Source organism: Mobula birostris, chromosome 11, assembly GCF_030028105.1.
Source record: "Mobula birostris isolate sMobBir1 chromosome 11, sMobBir1.hap1, whole genome shotgun sequence".
Classification (NCBI taxonomy): domain Eukaryota; kingdom Metazoa; phylum Chordata; class Chondrichthyes; order Myliobatiformes; family Myliobatidae; genus Mobula; species Mobula birostris.
Genome location: NC_092380.1, coordinates 10,614,120 through 10,634,633, shown reverse-complemented (window position 1 = coordinate 10,634,633; position 20,514 = coordinate 10,614,120). Strand labels below are relative to the sequence as shown.

The 20,514-nt window shown below is 43.7% G+C and overlaps 1 protein-coding gene across 1 annotated transcript in view; it reads right to left on the bottom strand.

The window, feature by feature from the left end:
* josd1 (Josephin domain containing 1) overlaps window positions 1-20,514 on the bottom strand; it is a 50,968-nt gene that overhangs the window by 16,570 nt on the left and 13,884 nt on the right. The window contains exon 2 of the mRNA XM_072271622.1: window positions 2,666-2,794. Coding sequence (XP_072127723.1) covers window positions 2,666-2,794 — 129 coding nt within the window. The remainder of the gene's footprint in view (window positions 1-2,665; window positions 2,795-20,514) is intronic.

The window sequence follows — 20,514 nt, the reverse complement described above, 5'->3', positions numbered from 1 at the left end:
CCAGGGAGCGGGAAGCGCAGAATCAAATATCGCTGTGATGATTGTACGTTCTGGTACCAATTGTTTGGCGACAATAAAGTATAAGGTATTAGCCACTTCAGGAGCTGGGGCACATTAGCCTGCAGCTACAACAATTTGCTCAGTACTACATTCCAGGTGATCGTAATTGTCCTGAGCTCCTTTCTCCTTTCCAATTCCCGGGATTCTAATTGTATTTCGTAGTAAAGATTAACGTGAAATCCTATTTTTATGAATATTCTTATTTTGAGGTACAGCACGGTAACGGGCTTTTCCAATCCAGTGAGCCTGCACTGCCCAATTACACTCATGTGACCAATTAAACCACTAAGCCTTACGTCTTTGGAATGTGAGAAGAAACCCATGCAGTCAGGGGAAAATGCACAAACTCCTAACGCACAGTGACAGAATTGAGCGCGGGGTTATCTGCCATTTCCTTATTGGACTGTGGTGGGGTTGGGGGGGGGCACGGCAGCACAGTGGTTAGCACAACGCTTTACAGCACCAACAACCCGGGTTCATTCCCGCTGCTGCCTGACAGCAGATTGTACGTTCTCCCAGTGACTGCGTGGGTTTCCTGGTGCTCAAGTTTTTGCACACGATCCAAAGACGCACAGTACAGGTTCAGGTTTGTGATTGTGAGCATGCTATGTTAGTGCTGGCAGCACGGCAACACTCGCAGGCTGCCCAGCACTATCCCCACTGAGTTGATGCTAACGGTGAATCTCATTGTATGTTTCAACGTACAGTACACACAAGGGGTTTCTTCTTTTATGTTAAAATGGCTTCTTTGTTATGTTAACTGCTGAGAAAGTTCTCCTGCTAGCAGCTTGTTTGCGTTAGGTTATTGATAAGAGAGTAAACAAATCAATTGGGATAGATGTTATTCTTTCTAGTGTGTCTGTTAGTTATTGTGATGCACGGGTTTTTGGGCAGGAGGCGCGACGGAGAGAGAGAGGGTGGACAAGGTGCTGTGAGCCGGTTAACGGGGTCGGACGCCGAGCAGGAGTCCAAGGTCCAGGGTCTTCGGCGAGGAGAGGAGACGAAGACAGACTTGTGTGGAGCGTCTGGTCGACCACCGTGGTTGGTCCCAGGTGGCAGGTCGAGGTGGTCAGAGGGGATCGAATGGTGAAGAGAGGATCGTTACTAGAGCTCCAACTGTTTGTGCATGAAGAGATTGAACTTTGATAAGTGTGGCGCCTTCTATTTTCCTTTTATATTTTATCTCTATTAATTATATAGTTCCAGTAATATCTATAAACTGTAATTCATTTAATCGTGCATGGTGTATTGTCTGTTATTTGGGTGGGGTGGGGTACATCACACAGCATCCACACAAACTTAATTACCCAGTTTGGCGGGGCCGAGAGCTGTTTCCCTAGACGACAGTGAGTTGAGCGACACTGAGGCCTGCTGAGGGGGGCTACATAATACATATATACGCACATGTATACACATACATATACACACACACACACACACACACACACACACACACACTTTTAACTCTCAGTCCTTTGCTGACTCCAACTTACCAGATGACACAATGGAGGCAATATTTAGCTCTGTTAAAAAATGAATCTTGAAAAAGAGTACACCCTATTCCTGTGAGGCCTCCACTGGTCAGGGTCAACCATGGATGTTGCATCTCAGCTACCTACGTACTATATGTGCAAGCTAGTACGCAAGCCAGGGCAGTAAAATACGGGGAGCAAGCTGTTGCCCATGTGGCAGGCTCCCTCTCTCCACACAGCTGATGAACCCACAGGAACGGCAGAGACCGATACAGTTTGGCACCAGCGGCGTCGCAGGAGTTGCCAGTCAGAGTTGAACTCAACAGAGGGTCTGCCTAAGGGATTCCAGCCCCGGACTTTCCCCCCTCAGGGTTTACTCCCAATTGCTTCCCAGTGAGAGGGTATAGCCGCAAGGCAGCAGGGGTTTGAGATCAGAGTTTTCCTTCTCCTAGGTGAGATGCCAACCACAGCTGACGAATCCTACCAACCTTTTCCTATATACTGTAATACAACAAGTATTTCAGTAGTGAGGAGTGATGCCACACTGATGACTTGGAGATTAAAATTGGTTCTAATTTTGAGAAAGAATGAAATACGTATGAATGATATTTTTCACATCTTTGGGATGTCTTAAAGCACTTTAACAAACAGAAAATTAGTTTTAAAAAAAATCCATTACTACACACAGCACAGTCCCACAATAGGTAAGGACATAAACAGTAGATAAGTAATCTTCATGACATCAGTGGGAACTAAACATGTCAAAACAACTGACCAACGACTAGCTTGTTGGTTATAAGAATAGGAGTGGGAGTAGGGGTTGTACAGATATAATCAAGAAGATTATTACTAACCTTCTGTTTTAACTCCATTCGTTGTCTGACACCCTCAATACCCTTGGTGCGCAAGTAAATTATCAAACTCACAGTAGATTACATTTTGAATAAAATTTCCGGCATAGTTTTCCTACAATTTGCAGCCTTTAACAAAGAAAATTTTCCTTAACTGAACTAGGGTTGGTTTATCTAAGAGACTACACCCGCTGGTTGAGGACTGCCCTGAGGTGCGAACTCGAATTACGTGCTCAAACCCTGGAGTGAAGGCAGGACACAAGATCTTCCCATCGACCCTACCTTCGTTTGTCCCACCAAACTGCTTCGTAACCTTTCGTTTGAAGAGCAGCCATGATCACATTGACATCGTAGTTTCCTGTTCCCAGCATGCTTTTCTTGTGCGGCGTTACCATGGTATTTGGAGACAACCTGCCACACAAAAGTAAAGTTAACCTTGAAAAGACATGAAGAGGAAGACTTACATTTCTATAGTGTCTTCAATATCCCACCCAAAGGCACACAAAAGGTTTTACAGACAACTATGAACTTTAAGTGTAATCACCACTGTATCATACAAGACAACCCAGCCAATTTACGCACAGCAAGCTTTTACAAATGGCAATGTGATAATTGTTGGTAGAATCTCAGAAGGTGACGAAAGGGCGCACAGGAGTGAAATATACCAGCTAGTTGAGTGGTGTCACAGCAATAGCCTTGCACTCAATGTCAGTAAGGCCAAAGAACTGATTGTGGACTTCAGAAAGGGCAAGATAGAGAAGACACACCAGTCCTCACAGAGGGGTCAGAAGTGGCAATTTCAAGTTCCTGGGTGTAAATATCTGAGGACCTAACATGGACCCAACATATCAATGCAGCTATGAAGAAGGCAAGACAGCGGTTATATTACATTAGAGATTTGAGATTTGGTATGTCATCAAAAACACTTGCAAGTTTCTACAGATGTACTGTGGAGAGCGTTTTAACACCCAGCACATGCCCTCTTCACATTGCTGGTGATATTAAACCTGATTCTGGTAATTGAACAATGTGTTTTCAGTCATGTTGAAAGGAAATTAAATATTGACCCCAAGAGAGCAGTGTGAAACCATACTTTCCACCGTCGAACAATTATTTTGGTCTCACGTGTACTGGAAATGACATTAAACAATCTTGAATTCTAATACGATTTGGATGCCGTGCCCAATCCTGATTTGATGGAGACGGATGTGAGAAACACGGAGGAACATCCAGTGAAACTTCTGGAATGCTTGTTTCGCTGCTGCTGCTACTGTGCGATCCAGAATCTCCGAGGGGAAGGCCCCAAATCCTCGACTTTGCTTGTTGCTTGGCAGCCGGAGTCAAAGCGCTCAGCAGAGATGGTACTCGGTGTCGGAGGCTCGAAGTTTTCGGACGGACTCAGAGTCGGCTGGGGTCGGGTGCTTCCAGGGTGCTGCATCGGCAAGTTTGCAGCGCTGGAGGTTCACAGCAGGGAGAGTTTTTCTTCCTTCTACTGTCTGCGTGAGATGATGGGGCTATTGGGACTTTGATACTTTTTTTTAACCGTGCCCATGGTCTGTTCTTTATCAAATTACAGTATTGCTTTGCACTGTTGTAACTATATGTTATAATTATGTGGTTTTTGTCAGTTTTAGTCTTGGTTTGTCTTGTCTTTCTGTGATATCATACCGGAGGAACATTGTATCATTTCTTAATGCATGCATAGGGATTTGGACCAATGTCTCATCTGGAGGGCAGCATGGCTAACAGTGCAGCACCCCCTCTGTACTGCTTTGAAATTTTCAGCTAGAATTTCATGCGCATATCTCTGGAACTGAAAAAGGTAGCAAAATATCCCCATAGTTAATGGTGAGGACCAATATTACAGGCTCTGGAGTTCAGAACATTGAAATCACAAATTAATTGACAGTGAAACAAATACTTTAGAAGGCCTGTTGGAGTAGAACTGAGAGGTTGACTGGGGAATCTAAAACTGAGGGCACAGCATGAGGCTATGAAGTTAACCATTTAAGATTCCGCTGGGGAAATCTTTCTACATGTAGGGTGTTGAGTGTCTTTGAAACTTCCTACCCAGAGCTGCAGAAAGTTGTGAACACACTCAGCTTCATCATGGGCACTAGCATCTGTAGCACTCAGGGCATCTTCAAGGAGCAATGTCTCAAAAAGGTGGCATCCATCATTAATGACGTTCATCACCCAAGGACATGCCCTCTTCTCTTTCCATCGGGGAGGAGGTACAGAAACCTGAAGACACACACTCAATGATCCAGGAACAGCTTCTTCCCCCCGCCATCAGATTTCTGAATGGACATTGAACCCATGAATACTACCTCACTACATTTTTAACACACACGTACATAAACACAGACCTAATAACACAAACACATACAATTTTATGTATTGCATTGTACTGCTGTCGCAAAAACACAAATTTCACAACATCTGCCAGTGATATTAAACCAGAGTATAATTAAGGTTAAGAGACAAATAAAATATTTCAGCAAAGCCTTTAATGAATTAAAATGTGCCCTGTAGATGCAGATCAATGTGGAAGAAGACACTTTAACGAATAATAGCATTCATGGGTCGAAGGCTCCTTCCAGAACATTAACATTACTCCATTAGATGCTGACTGCACGGATGCGTAAAAACAGCATTTTGTTTTTACTTTATATTTTTCTGTTGGCAATCCAAGTGGCAATAATATTACAATTTAACTAGTCTATACTTGTACTTTATCAAGTGACAACATTGCATCAGCTATGTGCATGTTTCACAATTATATGAAGCACTGTGGTTTATTTAATAGGACAAATAATCCAGAAAGCATACCCAATGATTACCTTTTGCATCTACCACCATAGATACTTCCAGCAATTGGACTTCCACCTTCCTCCACCTGAAACTTCTCTTTATCTCAGTTTTAAGTGTCTTATCCCAGTTCCTCGGCATTTTCTCATTTTACTTGTATTGAGTGCTGGCTATGGACCAAGAGATGTGACTCATGGACCAGTGGTGCTAGGACATAAGCCAAGGCCTGATCGACCCTGGCTGAGAGCGTCTGATGTTGAAACACCTGATGACCCCAAGTTACATCACTGGTGACGTGGCCTAGCATGTATCTCAGCATTAAAGGAAAACAAATTAACCCGGAGGTGAAAAAAAACTTCAGAAGTCCCAGATCAGTTGAAATGAAAACCAGTTCCATGGGGAACCAATGCTAAAATTCAATGAAGCAAATAAGCACAGGCCAAGTACCCCCTCATCCAAATTGCTTGGGGCCAGAAGTGTTTTGGATTTCAGATTCTGAGTTGGCTTGGGATCGCCATCATTTCCGACTGAATTAACGTGCTACTGGTAAGCAGTCTATGTCTTAGACTACTTCATCACACATATGTACGTTACAGTAAAAATGATTAAATACCATTAATATGGGGCGGCAACGGTAGCGTAGTGATTAGCACAAAGCTTTACAGTACCAGCGACAGGGGCGGGGGGGGGGGTCCTCCCACAGCCCAAAGACATACCAGTTGGTAAGTTAATTGGTCATTGTAAATTGTCCCGTGATTCGGCTAAGGTTAAAGCAGGGATTGTTGGGCGTTTCAAAGGTCGAATTTGTCAGAGAAATGTATACAATATACATCCTGAAATGTTTTTTCTTTACAAACATCCACAAAAACAGAGAAGTGCCCCAAAGAATGAACGACAGATAAACTTGAGAGCCCCAAAGTTCCCCTCCCAGATCCCCCCACCCGCACCCAAGTGGTGCGGCTCGAAGGGCCTATTGTATCTCAATGGATAAATAAGTAATGAAAATATACTGGGTGCAGGGTAAGAAAAGCAGCATTGGGAGAATACCTGAATCAGCTGCCGAACAACAACAAACAACTGCAGGCCTTCAGTCTCCACCTACGATGCTGTGTTTTGATTACAAGGTCACACTATATTTGTTTTTACTTTTTTTTAAAAAGGTTTTATCTAAGGTATAAAAACTATCAGCATTGTAGACTTGTTAGATTTTCGTCAGCAATGATCTTGGCAAACTCTATGAACTTCTCTGCTGCTTCATGATCAGCAGACGCTTTATCTTTAAAGTTTTTTAAACCTTCAAAAATTCAATGCTGCACCTTTTCTAAAATGTCTGCAACCAGCCCGGTGAATATTCACAATTACTTTCAATTTTTCAGTTCATTGTGATAGATCTTTGTTTCATGATCAACATGCAGTGAAGCAGCGTATGTTCGGTCCGACACTGATGGATACATCTTTCAAAACATGATCAAGATACTTATGCAGCGTTTTCCTATTTTTCACTTAACTTCTGTTCACTATCTTTGTGACATCACTTCTCAGAGACCTGTGCATTGCCTGGGAACCTTCCCAAGGTCTTATTTGTGACGTCATGTCAGTGCTCAGAAAGAAAAATTGGATTTCGGAGGTTTCAGATTTTTTGGATAAGGGGTGCTCAAATAGTATGAAATTGCAATATTACCATAGAAATACAAGCAACTTCCGAGCATTCCAAAGCCATGGAGAGCAAGTGAAGTACCCATCCTAATGTAGTCAAAATTGGAATGAATGAAAAGCTAGGGTATTTGCAGACAACAATGTGACAATAACCCTATATGTATTTCAGTGTTGATGATTAAGGAAGAATATTGACCAAAACACTTGAGAGAACTTCCTTGTTTTTCTAAAGCAGGGCCTGTGTCAATCCAGGATCATGGATATGGTCTGTTTATAGAGGCGGATTGGTAAGTGCATCATACGCCTGGCTCCGTGTAAAAGATTTCACATTTCTTGTCCTTCACTCACACCTAATGTTACTAGGGAACTGCTGAGGTAATGTTAGGCATCATATAAATACATGGTCTTTCTTTCCCAGAAGCTCAAAGTCAATTGATTATCAAAGTACGCATATGTCACCATATACTACCCTGAGATTCATCTTCTTGCATTCACAGTAGAACAAATGCAATAGAATCACTACACAGTAGAAATCTACACACAGACTGATAAACAGTATGCAAAAGATGAACTGCAAATACAAAAAATAATAAATAAATAAATCTGAGAACATTAGCTGTAGCATCCTTGAAAGTGAGTGCACTTTCAGGTTTTAAGCACAAATGATCAGAATCAAGTTTAATATGTCGTGAAATTTGTTGTTAATGGCAGTAGGTAGTGTTCATGTGTTCAACGTCCATTCAGCAATCGGATGGCAGAGGGGAAGCTGCTCCTGAATCATTGAGTGCGTGCCTTCAGGCTCCTGTACCTCCTCCCCGATGGTTACATTGAGAAAGGGGCATGTCCTGGGTGACTGGGGGTCCTTAATGACGGATATCGCTTTTTTGAGGCATCGCTCCTTGAAGATGTCCTGGTTACTGGGGAGGCTAGTGCCCATGATAAGAGTTGATTGGGTTTACAACTTTCAGCTTACTTCAATCCTTATTTCAACCTTCCCCCACACCAGGCGCTGATGCTGCCAGCTAGAATGCTCTCCATGGTACTTCTGAAGAAATTCGAGAGTGCCTTCGGTGACATACCAAATCTCAAAAGAGATTAAAGGATATTCTGGTGAAGAATTATGATGCTCATCTAAAGATCATTCCATCCCACGAAAAATTATAGCCAGTACTTAGTGAAAATTAGTTTCAGAGATACATACTGCCTTAGAAACACATAGCAGGAACTTTAGCAGTTTGGATTTGAATAAACTGTTTCCAGAAAAGGAGAATCTATAATCAGAAGATTCAATTTGAAATAATTGGCAGAAGAACTAAAGGGGAGAGAATGTTTTTTCCAAAAAAACCACCAAATTGTTGTGAACTAGCTTTCAATGACTTCATTCACTAATAAATTTTAAAAGACAATCATATGAATTCCAAGGGGGACTAGTACAGGGTTTGAGGAACCATGAGGTGTTCTTCAAAAGAGATGGTATAGGCAAAATGGGCCGAATAGCCTGCTTTTCATATGCTTCTGTGATTTTAATTGCAGTGGGATACAGCATCTGGATGCAATCATAAGTGCAATCCGAATATAGCTCTGAGATGAGGCATAAAAAGATAAAACAGATTTTGAAAGTGGTTTCCAAATTCTGAGTGCTTTTTTTAAACCGTGTGTGTAGATAAATTGCAAAAAGAACATCAGAACGTAGGCCGGAAACCCCTGCTACAGCTCTACTGGACACAACCACCAATCCCCATCTTTATTAAATGATCACCATATATGTGCAAGTGACTGGAAACTGAGACACTCTGGCCATTCATCATCATCGTCATTATGTGTCATTTCTTATGACATACACAATCATGGTCTCAAGACCATGATTGTTCTTGGCCAATTTTCTACAGAGTGGTTTTCTATTGCCTTCTTCTGGGCAGTGTCTTTACAAGACACATGATCACAGCCATTATCAATACTCTTCAGAGACTGTCTGCCTGGTGTCAGTGGTTGCATAACCGGGACTTATGATGTGCACAGGCTGCTCATACGACCATCCACCGCCGGCTCCCATGGCTTCACATGACCCTGATCGGTGGGGTGGAAGGATGGGTGTGCTAAGCAGGTGCTACACCTTGCCCAAGGGTGACCTGCAGGCTAGCGGAGGGAAGGAGTGCCTTTCTGCCCTACACCTCCATTCCACCACCCAAGTCAGTGACGTGTGTAATTGGGCAGTGTGGGCTTGTTGGGCCAGAAAGGCCTGTTACTATGCTGACCATCTAAACTTAAAATTACAAACTAGACAACGCGGTGACCCGTTGGGGCACCCTTTGAGAGAAGGGTAGTGCAGTCTGATGTGACCAGAATGAACATTAAATTTTCCTGAATGCTATTGGTATCACTTTGCTTTGGAAACTGAAGTAGAAAACCTCAGCTTATTAAAGAAGAATGACACTTTTGATGGCATCATTTCTGGTTTATCTGCCACCCTTGTGTCTCTCATCGTCATTCTAGAGAAGTGCAGTCCTTTCATCCCGTCTCTTCATCTTTTCTGCTGTTTGTTCTGTCTCTGATCCTGGAGACGTGCATTTCTCAGCTCCTTTGTCTCTTCCTCTCTCCTCCTTCTGTGCCTGTTTTTGTCATTCTGGAGATGTGCAGCCTTTTCATCCCCCATCTCTTCATCTTTTCTGCTGTTTGTGGTTTGTCTCTGATCCTGGAGACGTGTATGCCTCTCCTCCTCTGTCTCTTCTTCTTTCACCTTTTTCTGTCCTGACTCTTTGACCCTGGAGTCGTGCAGCCCTGGTCTCTTCCGATTCTTGTCCTCTCTCTCTCTTTGCCGCTTCCCGACGACGTTTGGCGTCATCTCTTTACCATAATGTCCCCTTTCCCTTTCCACCTGGCATAATTAGGCTGACCTTTTTTTTAAACCCTAATGCTGGATAGAAGATACGATTCAGTAACACCAAAGAATGCTGATTATTCGATGATGTGATTGGCACTCTCCTAAATAGACTTGACATAGTCACCACTGTCCTTTGACTGCAGCAAAGGGTTTTATGGGTGTCTCGAAGTACGCCATTACAATAAGATTTAATTATCTCTTATTGATGGGTCTCAGTTAGATCTGTCCCACTCCTGCACATGCTGATGGTGATTAGCAGAATGTGACACCTCAAAATAGAGGTGCCCTGCCCTTTTGCTCCAGTAGGTGTCGCTGCTGAGGCTGGACGTGCGCATGTGTTGGGCTGTCGCATCCTGATTTCCATGACGGCGGATCGGCTCTCAGGTGAATGCGAGCCTGTTGACTTTGGCGAATGAGCAATTTTATACGAATATATAACCCTGAACTTTGCCTGCATTCTGCAAGTTAGGGCACTTTAATTCGATTTAGCCAAAAAAAGTGCCGCTGTAATGAACCATTTGCACTAATTGGAGGTCACAAACAGACAGAGCATGAGAGTTTTAGTAGTATATAGATTGCACGACTGAGCCACCCCTTCGAGAGACTGGGACCAATCCATGACCAGATCATTCATCTACAAAACCACCTGAAATTTCAATGACGTCTTGTGAGAAGTAGAGGGGGAGTGGGAAGGGGGCTGTGGGGTTCTGACATTTTTAACATTTTAACTGCCACTCACTCTTTGGGACACTCTTCTATTTTTGTGGATGTCTGTGAAGAAAAAGAATTTCAGGATGTATAGTGCAGCGGTCCCCAACCACCGGGCTGCGAAGCACATGCTACCGGTCCGTGATGAAACGATATGAGTCAGCTGCATCTTTCCTCATTCCCTGTCACGCACTGTTGAACTTGAACACAGGGTTGCCAACTATCCCGTATTTGCCGGGACATCCCGTATATTGGGCTAAATTGGTTTGTCCCATACGGGACCGCCCTTGTCCCCTATTCCCCCGCTAAGGTAGAGTATTCCTATGAAACCTTTTGTGACGAAATGGCGTAAAGCGAAGAAGTACCATTAACTTATATAGGAAAAATTTTTGAGCGTTCCCAGACCCAAAAAATAACCTACCAAATAACACATAAAACCTAAAATAACTCTAACATATGGTAAAAGCAGGAATGATAGGATAAATACACAGCCTATATAAAGTAGAAATAATGTATGTACAGTGTAGTCGGGAAGATTAAGCTAAAACCGATTTGTGGGAAAAAAAAATTGACACGTACGTGCATGCACACACAGGTGCCCGCGCAAGGCTTCATGGTCATGGTAGTCTTTCTCGGGGTAAACACAAGTGTCCCGTCAAAACACACAAAAAGTGCTGGTGAACGCAGCAGGCCAGGCAGCATCTATAGGAAGAGGTACAGTCGACGTTTCGTCAGGATTTGACTGCTACTTTTGTCCCTTATTTGGGAGTGAGGAAGTTGGCAACCCTAACTGTAAAAGACATATTGAGGTCAGTTTAACCCCACTTGAACACCGCGGTCAGCAAGAATATTGTCAATATTAAACCGGTCCGCAGTGCAAAGAAGGTTGGGGACCCCTGGTATAGTGTATACATTTCTCTGAGGTTAAGTGGAACTATTGAACTGTCCTCCCATTTATCAATGCTGCCTTGGCCATCAATGTCAAGATTTCACGCACCACAGCAACACACACACACAGAATGCTAGCTGAACTCAGCATTTATGGAAATGAATAAACAGCCAATGTTTCAGTCTGAGACCCTTCATCATAACTCACTCATGACGTACCTCCACCCCGGCTGGCAGAGTTGGTAAAAGTGCAACTTGTGACAGGTCCATCAGAAGTAGTTTAAAATTAATTCTGACAGCCCAGGGGTTTGGGTGCTTTTCTTTCTCCTAAGTGCATATGTCTCAATGACATGGCATTAAATGTAAATACCTCTCAAACAAGCCACCCCCGAGTGACATGCAGAACCTTATTATGACTGACTTGGGTGTGGGTGTTATGTCTCTCTTTGAATGGTTTGTACGCTCTCCATCTGTGCTGACAACTCGGCCTCGTAAAAAATCAGATGCTAAAGTAATGGAAAGTTTGCCACCCAAAGCATCACAAGGCACGGGAGGAACTCAAAAAATTGCCAGAAGCATGATAAAACAAAAGTAAAATGGTATTTTTTTTCTTGACACACACAGTGGGTTAACAACACTGTTCATACCAGAATGAAGCCTTCCTGAGTTTTGTGGCTGTCAATATTTTAGCCATAGGAGCATCTCACCTCCTCAAAGAACCATTGAGCAAGCTAACAGGCTGTTTGATCCAAGTCATCTCCACCAGGGGTTCCCAACCCTTTTTTATGCCATGGACCAATACCATTAAACAAGGGGTCCGTGGATCCCAGGTTGGGAACCCCTGATCTACACTGATCACTGAGAACCTTCTTGTATCAATCCCATCATCCAGCACTTGGCTCATAGCCCCCTGCGTCTACGTGATCCAAATGTCCATTTGCACAATTCCGAAATGCCCCAGACATAAACACTTTCTCAGGTCTTGCGTTCCATGTACTCACCACTCAGGGTACAGCAGGTCCCCTCAAATCCCCTCTCAGTCTCTTCCTCTTGATCCTAAACAGATGTCCTCTATCTTTACCTACCTTTGACATGGGAAATATTTCCTGCAGTCTACTCCATCTATACCCCTCATTATTTTATACAGTTCAGTCATATTCCTTCTCAACATCCTCCACTCCAGGGAGAAAAGATCCAGTTCCTCTACCCTCTCCTCATAACTGAAATGCTCCATCCCAGCAGACATCTCGGTGAACCTTCTGCAGATGTTGGAAATCTCAGGGGTGTACCTCAGGGGTGTGTGCTTAACGCACTGCCCTACTCTCTATATACACATGACTGTGTGGCTAGGCATAGCTCAAATACCATCTATAAATTTGCTGACGATACAACCATTGTTGGTAGAATCTCAGGTGGTGATGAGAGGGCGTACATGAGGGAGATATGCCAACTAGTGGAGTGGTGCCGCAGCAACAACCTGGCACTCAACGTCAGGAAGACAAAAGAGCTGATTTTGGACTTCAGGAAGGGTAAGACAAAGGAACACATACCAATCCTCACAGAGGGATCAGTAGTGGGGAGAGTGAGCAGTTTCAAGCTCCTGGGTGTCAAGATCTCTGAGGATCTAACCTGGTCCCAACATATCGATGCATTATAAAGAAGGCAAGACAGCGGCTATACTTCATTAGGAGTTTGAAGAGATTTGGCATGTCAATAAATACACTCAAAAACTTCTACAGTTGTACCATGGAGAGCATTCTGACAGGCTGCATCACTGTCTGGTATGGAGGGGCTACTGCACAGGACCAAAAGAAGCTGCAGAGGGTTGTAAATCTAGGCAGCTCCATCTTGGGTACTAGCCTACAAGTAACATCTGCCGGACGATGCTGAGGATGTTCTACGAGTCTGTGGTGGCCAGTGCTATCATGTTTGCTGTTGTGTGCTGGGGCAGCAGGCTGAGGGTAGCAGACACCAACAGAATCAACAAACTCATTCGTAAGGCCAGTGATGTTGTAGGGATGGAACTGGACTCTCTCACGGTGGTGTCTGAAAAGAGGATGCTGTCCAAGTTGCATGCCATCTTGGTCAATGTCTCCCATCCACTACATAATGTACTGGGTGGGCACAGGAGTACATTCAGCCAGAGACTCATTCCACCGAGATGCAGCACAGAGCGTCATAGGAAGTCATTCCTGCCTGTGGCCATCAAACTTTACAACTCCTCCCTTGGAGGGTCAGACACCCTGAGCCAATAGGCTGGTCCTGGACTTATTTCATAATTTACTGCCATAATTTACATATCACTATTTAACTATTTATAGTTCTATTACTATTTAGTATTTATGGTGCAACTGTAACGAAAACCAATTTCCCCCGGGATCAATAAAGTATGACTATGACTAAGTACCCAGGGAGCGGTGTCTCAGAAAGGCAGCATCCATTATTAAGGACCTCCAGCACCCAGGGCATGCCCTTTTCTCACTGTTACCATCAGGTAGGAGGTACAGAAGCCTGAAGGCACACACTCAGTGATTCAGGAGCAGTTTCTTCCCCTCTGGCATCCGATTCCTAAATGGACATTGAACCCTTGGACACTATCTCACGTATTAAAATATACAGTATTTCTTTTTTTTTGCACTTTGTAAAATCTATTCAATATACATACACTGTAATTGATTTATTTATTATTACTATTTTTATAGTTTTTTTTTCTTCTATATATGGATTGCATTGAACTGCTGCTGCTAAGTTAACAAATTTCACGTCACATGCCGGTGATAATAAACCTGATTCTGATATCTAGAGCAACACGCAACACGCACACACACAAACAAAATGCTGGAGAAACTCAGCAGGTCAGGCAGCATCTATAGAGGGAAATGAAGGTCGATGTTTCGGGCCGAGACCCTTCATTAGGATTGGAAAGGAAGGGAGGAAAAGCCAGGATAAGGTGGTGGGTCGGGGTGGGAAAGGAGTACCAACTAGGATGTGATAGGGGAAACTAGGTGAGGGGGGAAGGTTGATTGGTGAATCTTCTCTGCACCCTCATCACCATTATCACATCCTTCATATACTTTTGGTGAGCAGAACTGCATGCTAAGATCTGACCAAGTTGGAGAATAACCTCATACTTCTGTATTCAGTGCTCTGACTAATGAAAGCCAGTATCTCATCAGCCTTCCTAACCACACTGTCTTTTTTCACATTTTCTCATCTCTATTGAAGTTTCTTTACCCACTCATCTCGAGCCAACGAAAATCAGGCACAATGATTTCCTCTGGATGAGTAACTGGTGCCCAAACCCTCCTCGCATAAAAACATTGTAGAGGTTGGCGCTAAATGACTCAATCTCCACTTTCTGAAGATTGTTTTGAGTGGGTTGAATCAGAAGGCTGTGGTCCAAGTCATACACAGGAATTGGCCAGCTCACGTAAATAGCAGGACAGGCCGATGCTGGCTGTTTTCAGACAGATTAAGAAATGAGGAACATGAGAAAGTCTACAGATGCTGGAAATCCAAAGCAGCACATACAGAATGCTGGAGGATCTCAGCAGGTCAGGCTGCGTTTATGGAAATGGATAGATAGTCAGTGTTTCAGGCTGAGACCCTTCTTCAGGACTGAGAAGGAAGGGGGAAGATGCCAGTATTAGAAGGTGGGGGGAGGGGAAAGAGGCTAGCTGGAAGGTGATGGGTGAAGTCAGGTGAGTGAAGAAGGTCAAGGGCTGGAGAAGAAGGAATCTGATAGTAGAGGAGAGTGGACCATGGGAGAAGGAGGCGGAGGAGGGGATCCAGGGGGAAATAATAGAAGTAGTAAAAGGTCAGAGTGGGGAATGGGGGGGGGGGGGTGAAATTTGTTTACCGTCAGGAGAAACCAATATTCATACCATCAGGTTGGAAGGTATCCAGACGGAATACAAAGTGTTGCTCCTCCACTCTGAGGGTGGCTTCATCTTGGCACAAGAGGCAGCCGTGGACCAACACATTAGAATGGGAATGGGAACAACAGGAATTCTGCAGATGCTGGAAATTCAAGCAACACACATCAAAGGCAGCATCTCTAGGAAGAGGTACAGTTGACGTTTCAGGCCGAGACCCTTCGTCAGGACTAACTGAAGTAAGAGAGCCTCTTACTAACTCTTCCTTCAGTTAGTCCTGATGAAGGGTCTCGGCCTGAAACGTCGACTGTACCTCTTCCTAGAATGGGAATGGGAATCAGAACTAAAATGTTTGGTCACCAGGAAGTTCCACTTGTGGCAGATGGTGCAGAAGCACCATTTGCTGCTCTGGTAATTTCAAATGGACACCAAAGGGTTCCGTGCCACCAATATTCTGGCCAGGTAGCACCAAAAATAGAATATCTCCCCTTTTGCCTCCCTACAGCTTGCGGCATTAAGGATATAACAGCAAATACTTGTTGCAGGGCAAGCAGCTGTCATTTGGCCAACAGATTTGTGCTAGCTACAAGCACAGCAACCCCCATCATGTCCAATTCCTATTCTCGTTTCCCTGTAGTCCTGTGACTTGGACTCTCGTCCACATTTTGGGATTAGAAAGTATAGCCAACATTGACTTCGGCAACCAACCTTCAGATCTGAATATGGATTGTAGATTAAATTTAAAATGCAGCTTGGACCAGGAAACATCCAATTGACTTGAGATGTCTGCATGCGCATGAAAGCAATCAACACCCCACCGCATGAATACAACTCCAAGACCACAGTAATTAATACTTATTTTGGGTGTGCTGGTGGGAAGACCCAGGCATTTGAAAATGACATGTAAAGAAGCATAATGAGGGCACTGTAACTACAGAAATGGTCCTGCCACCCATATAATAATGTGTGCTGTCAGAGTCTCCCTCTCTCCCTCTCCCCCTCTCCCTGTAATTTATTGTAGCAAATTAACTTATTAGCACATTTTTGGAATATGGGAAGAAACTGGCACACCTAGGGAAAATGTAAATGGTGGCAGAGAGGACATGCAAACTCCACAAAGTGAAGCAAACCCAAGGTTCCCCCACCCCTCCAGATGTGCTCAGGGCAACCAAATTCTCTAGCAACGCAGCTAGGTCATGCCACAGCAAATCATTACAAGGAAACTTAATAATTTCTGAGATGTGTAACTAGGTTCCATAACCTCACAAATCTGTTCAGCTTATATATTTCTAAGGGAAACAACCACAGATGCTGATGATGTGGAAGAAAGCCTCTGCATCCATGGCAACTCTAGTCTTATCCCATCTTTCAGCTCGTGGCCATTCTGAGTGCCTTTTTAAGTTCCTGCGCCAACCACTGCTTCAGGATCCAAGCTCCAGACACAAGAGAGCACGTAATCATGGATCTGACATGAACTTGATGTGCTTTTAAAGGTCTATGTTAACCAGATATACAAATAATAGATGAAGCCTCACTCAAAACCCTCTTTGCTATAATATAATCAAGCAATACAGTTTATACCCTTTCTGAGTAAATTGACACAAGCCACGTCAATCTCTTCTCGTTGCAAACGACTGCACCGTGCTGTGTAACGTCATAAATTCAGATAGCACATTGCAATCAAAGGCACGGCTGGTCTGAGAGATTGCTTTGATAACCACCACGGGATCATTCTCAGAATATGGAATTGAATTATACAAACACTGATAAGCACCTTCTGCTTCACTCTGCGGCTCACTGTGGTCGCCATAGCAACAGCTCAACTGCCTTTAGTACAATTGTTTGTTTCAGTTTTCCCGGTGCACTGCACGACTGTGTTCAACCTGACAAGGATTCTTAGAGATCAAACACTTTGTGACCATGTCAAGTAAGCCCCCCACCCCAACCAGATCAAGGAAGAGTGAGACAAAACCTCTCTCTTAAGAGAGTTGAGATGCTTATACTTTATAGTCGCCAAACAATTGGTACTAGAACGTACAATCATCACAGCGATATTTGATTCTGCGCTTCCCACTCCCTGGATTACAAATATTAAATATCAAAAATAGTAAATATTAAAAATTTAAATTATAAATCATAAATAGAAAATAGAAAAATGGAAAGTAAGGTAGTGCAAAAAAACCGAGAGGCAGGTCCGGATATTTGGAGGGTACGGCCCAGATCCGGGTCAGGATCCATTCAGCAGTCTTATCACAGTTGGAAAGAAGCTGTTCCCAAATCTGGCCGTACGAGTCTTCAAGCTCCTGAGCCTTCTCCTGGAGGGAAGAGGGACAAAAAGTCTGTTGGCTGGGTGGGTCGTGTCCTTGATTATCCTGGCAGCACTGCTCCGACAGCGTGCGGTGTAAAGTGAGTCCAAGGACAGAAGATTGGTTTGTGTGATGTGCTGGGCCGTGTTCATGATCTTCTGCAGCTTCTTTCGGTCTTGGACAGGACAACTTCCATACCAGGTTGTGATGCACCCTAGAAGAATGCTTTCTACGGTGCATCTATAAAAATTAGTGAGGGTTTTAGGGGACAGGCCAAATTTCTTTAGTTTTCTCAGGAAGTAAAGATGCTTTGTGACCGCATCAGGTAAGCTCCCAACCAGATCAAGGAAGAGTGGACAAAACCTTCTCTTGGAGATGAGATGCTTTATAACTGCATCAAATAACCTCCCCACCAGATCAAGGAACAGCGAGACAAAACCCCTCTCAGAGATGACACATTTTGTGACCATATCAAGTGAGTTCCACCAACTAGATTAAGGAAGAGAGACACAATGCCTCATCCCTCTCCAGTTCCCAAGACAAATGAGCTAAACATAATCTGAGAAATTATATTCATTCTGGCTGTGAGAAAGGAGAAAGTTCACAAGTTTAATGTCTTGTAGGAAAAACTCAGCAATACTAAAAAAAAATACAGAGGATCAATGCAAAACATAACTAGAAACAGACAATCTGGATTTCAGAACATTATGTTTGATGACACTAATAGATCCTTTCAGAAGTTACGATGGGAGACACACAGTGGATGTTCAGACATGGACTTCAAAGAGGAATCACACAGGTTACAACAGCCTCCAAGAAAAATGCACAAAAAAAATAAGATTAGAAGAGAGGAATCAAAGGAATTGGCAGCACAGTCCTGTATTCTGTGATGGTTCCTGCTCAGACCACAAATTCAAATATAAATACAGGCAGTTAATAAAAGCAAAGTAAATAATTCCAAGGTTCAAAGTAGGAGGAGCCAGAGATAGGGTGGTGGAATAAACAAGAGTAAATCACAAAGTTTGCAGCGCTTATAGGAAACACTACATCTGGCTTACACATCATCCCATCTACCAATAGACCTGAAAATTCTCCCCTTTCAAGTGCCTTCCCTGCTTTCTTTTTGATGCCAAAAATGAATTAAATCCACTACCATCCAGACAGAGCATTTTAGACCACAGCCATTCAGTGTATTAAAACATTCTTTAGTCACCTTCATTCTCAAAACCACCAATGTGAATGGCTTTTATCCAGGGACTAAAAACTTGGTGATTTTAAGTGTATTTAACAGATCCTTTTGCAAACTCAACTGTAGAAAGAATAATCCCAACTTCTCCAGTCCATTCCCATCCAAATTCCCAGGAAATCACTCGAGTAAATCTTTTCTGCAGGTTTCCCAAAGCTCTTACATCCAAGAATGGCCCCACAAACGAACACAATAAACCACTCTGGTCCGAATGAGCAGCTGAAGAAGCTTCATTGTCACTTCCAAGCTTTGTCCTCTAAACCCTGGTACAGTATATATAACCCTCAGGAAACCATGTGCCAGTTTCTCAAACTGCTCTGCCACTTTCAATAAAATACGCATGAATAGCCCCAGAACTCTTGGTTCCTGCATCCATTTTATAAACATTCCTATCAAAATTGAACACACTGTATTTCACATAACTAAATTGAATCTACTCATTCCACAACTCAGGTGTTTCCTTACAGCGTCACAATTCTCGAAAGCGCCTGGTTCTGTGTCACCATGCAACCTACCATCTCACTTTCAAGGACTCTACAACTCAAGCTCTCAGTATTATTTATTTACCTTTTCTTAAAATCAGGTGCACAATTTGTCTTCTTTTGAACATTGGTTGTCAGTCTTTGCTTGTGTGTAGCTTTTCCATAAAAATCAATGGTACTACTTTATTTTGCCTGGCCAAACAAGGGGCTTGGACCTGGTGGGAAAGTGTTGAACGACGACATCTATCTTGGAATGTTCTGAGGCAGATGGAACCGCTCGCATTTCTTTTCCATGCAGAGCAGCGTACAATCTGCTCCCAACACCTGCCAACCTCAGCACCCGGTATGAAGATAAGACAGACAGGTGTGCTGCTTGTGGCGAGAAGGGAACACTTCAACATATCTTGAGTGCATGCAGAGTCAATCTTTCCAGCGGCATGTACACTTAGAGACATAACAACGTTCTCAAGGTTGTAACAGAAACGGTTGAGCAGAGAGTACTGCAGCACAACTTATCTCATGCCCCATGCTGCACAGAACATCGCATATCATTTGTGAAAGAAGGCTCCAAGTCAAAGGTGTACAGAGCAGGCTCACGATCAAGCATACTTTCTTCAGCCAATGATTGGTGTGTCAAAGCTGACCTGGACGGGAAAGGCAGTTTCCCGGAGCAAATAGCTTTCACCACATTGCGTCCAGATATAATCGTATGGTCTGACACCAGTAGAGGAGTGGTTATTGGTGAACTCACAGTCCCCTGGGAAGACAACATCGGTGAAGCCCATGAGCACAAGTTAACCAAGTATGCAGAATTAAGATCAGAGTGCAGAGACAGAGGGTGGAAGGTCTCATGCCATCCATTCGAAGTAGGCTGCCGTGGGTTTATTGTGTTCACTTTCCAGAAGTGGCTGCGTGACCTTGGCTTCACTAGAAGAGAGATCAAGTCAACCAGCAGGGCTGTAGCTGAGGCAGCAGAGAAAGGGTCAGAATGGGTGTGGACCAAGTATGTCCAGAGGGGCAGATAGTGAGACAGTGTACACATATCTTGCAAACCCTTCAGTAGTTGCATAGACACCTGAAGAGCAGACTACCTGTTGGATGGAAGTGACCAACAACTCCGATAGAGGCAGATGCCAAGTTTTTAAGCTCACCAGTGGGAGGTGATGCTTTAGCACTGCTGGCCCACCACCTCGAGGGAGTCTTGATCATAAGCGGGCCGAAACTCCTGAAGACAGGTGGCAGATCAACTGATGATCCCACTGGTGATAGCACAAGACA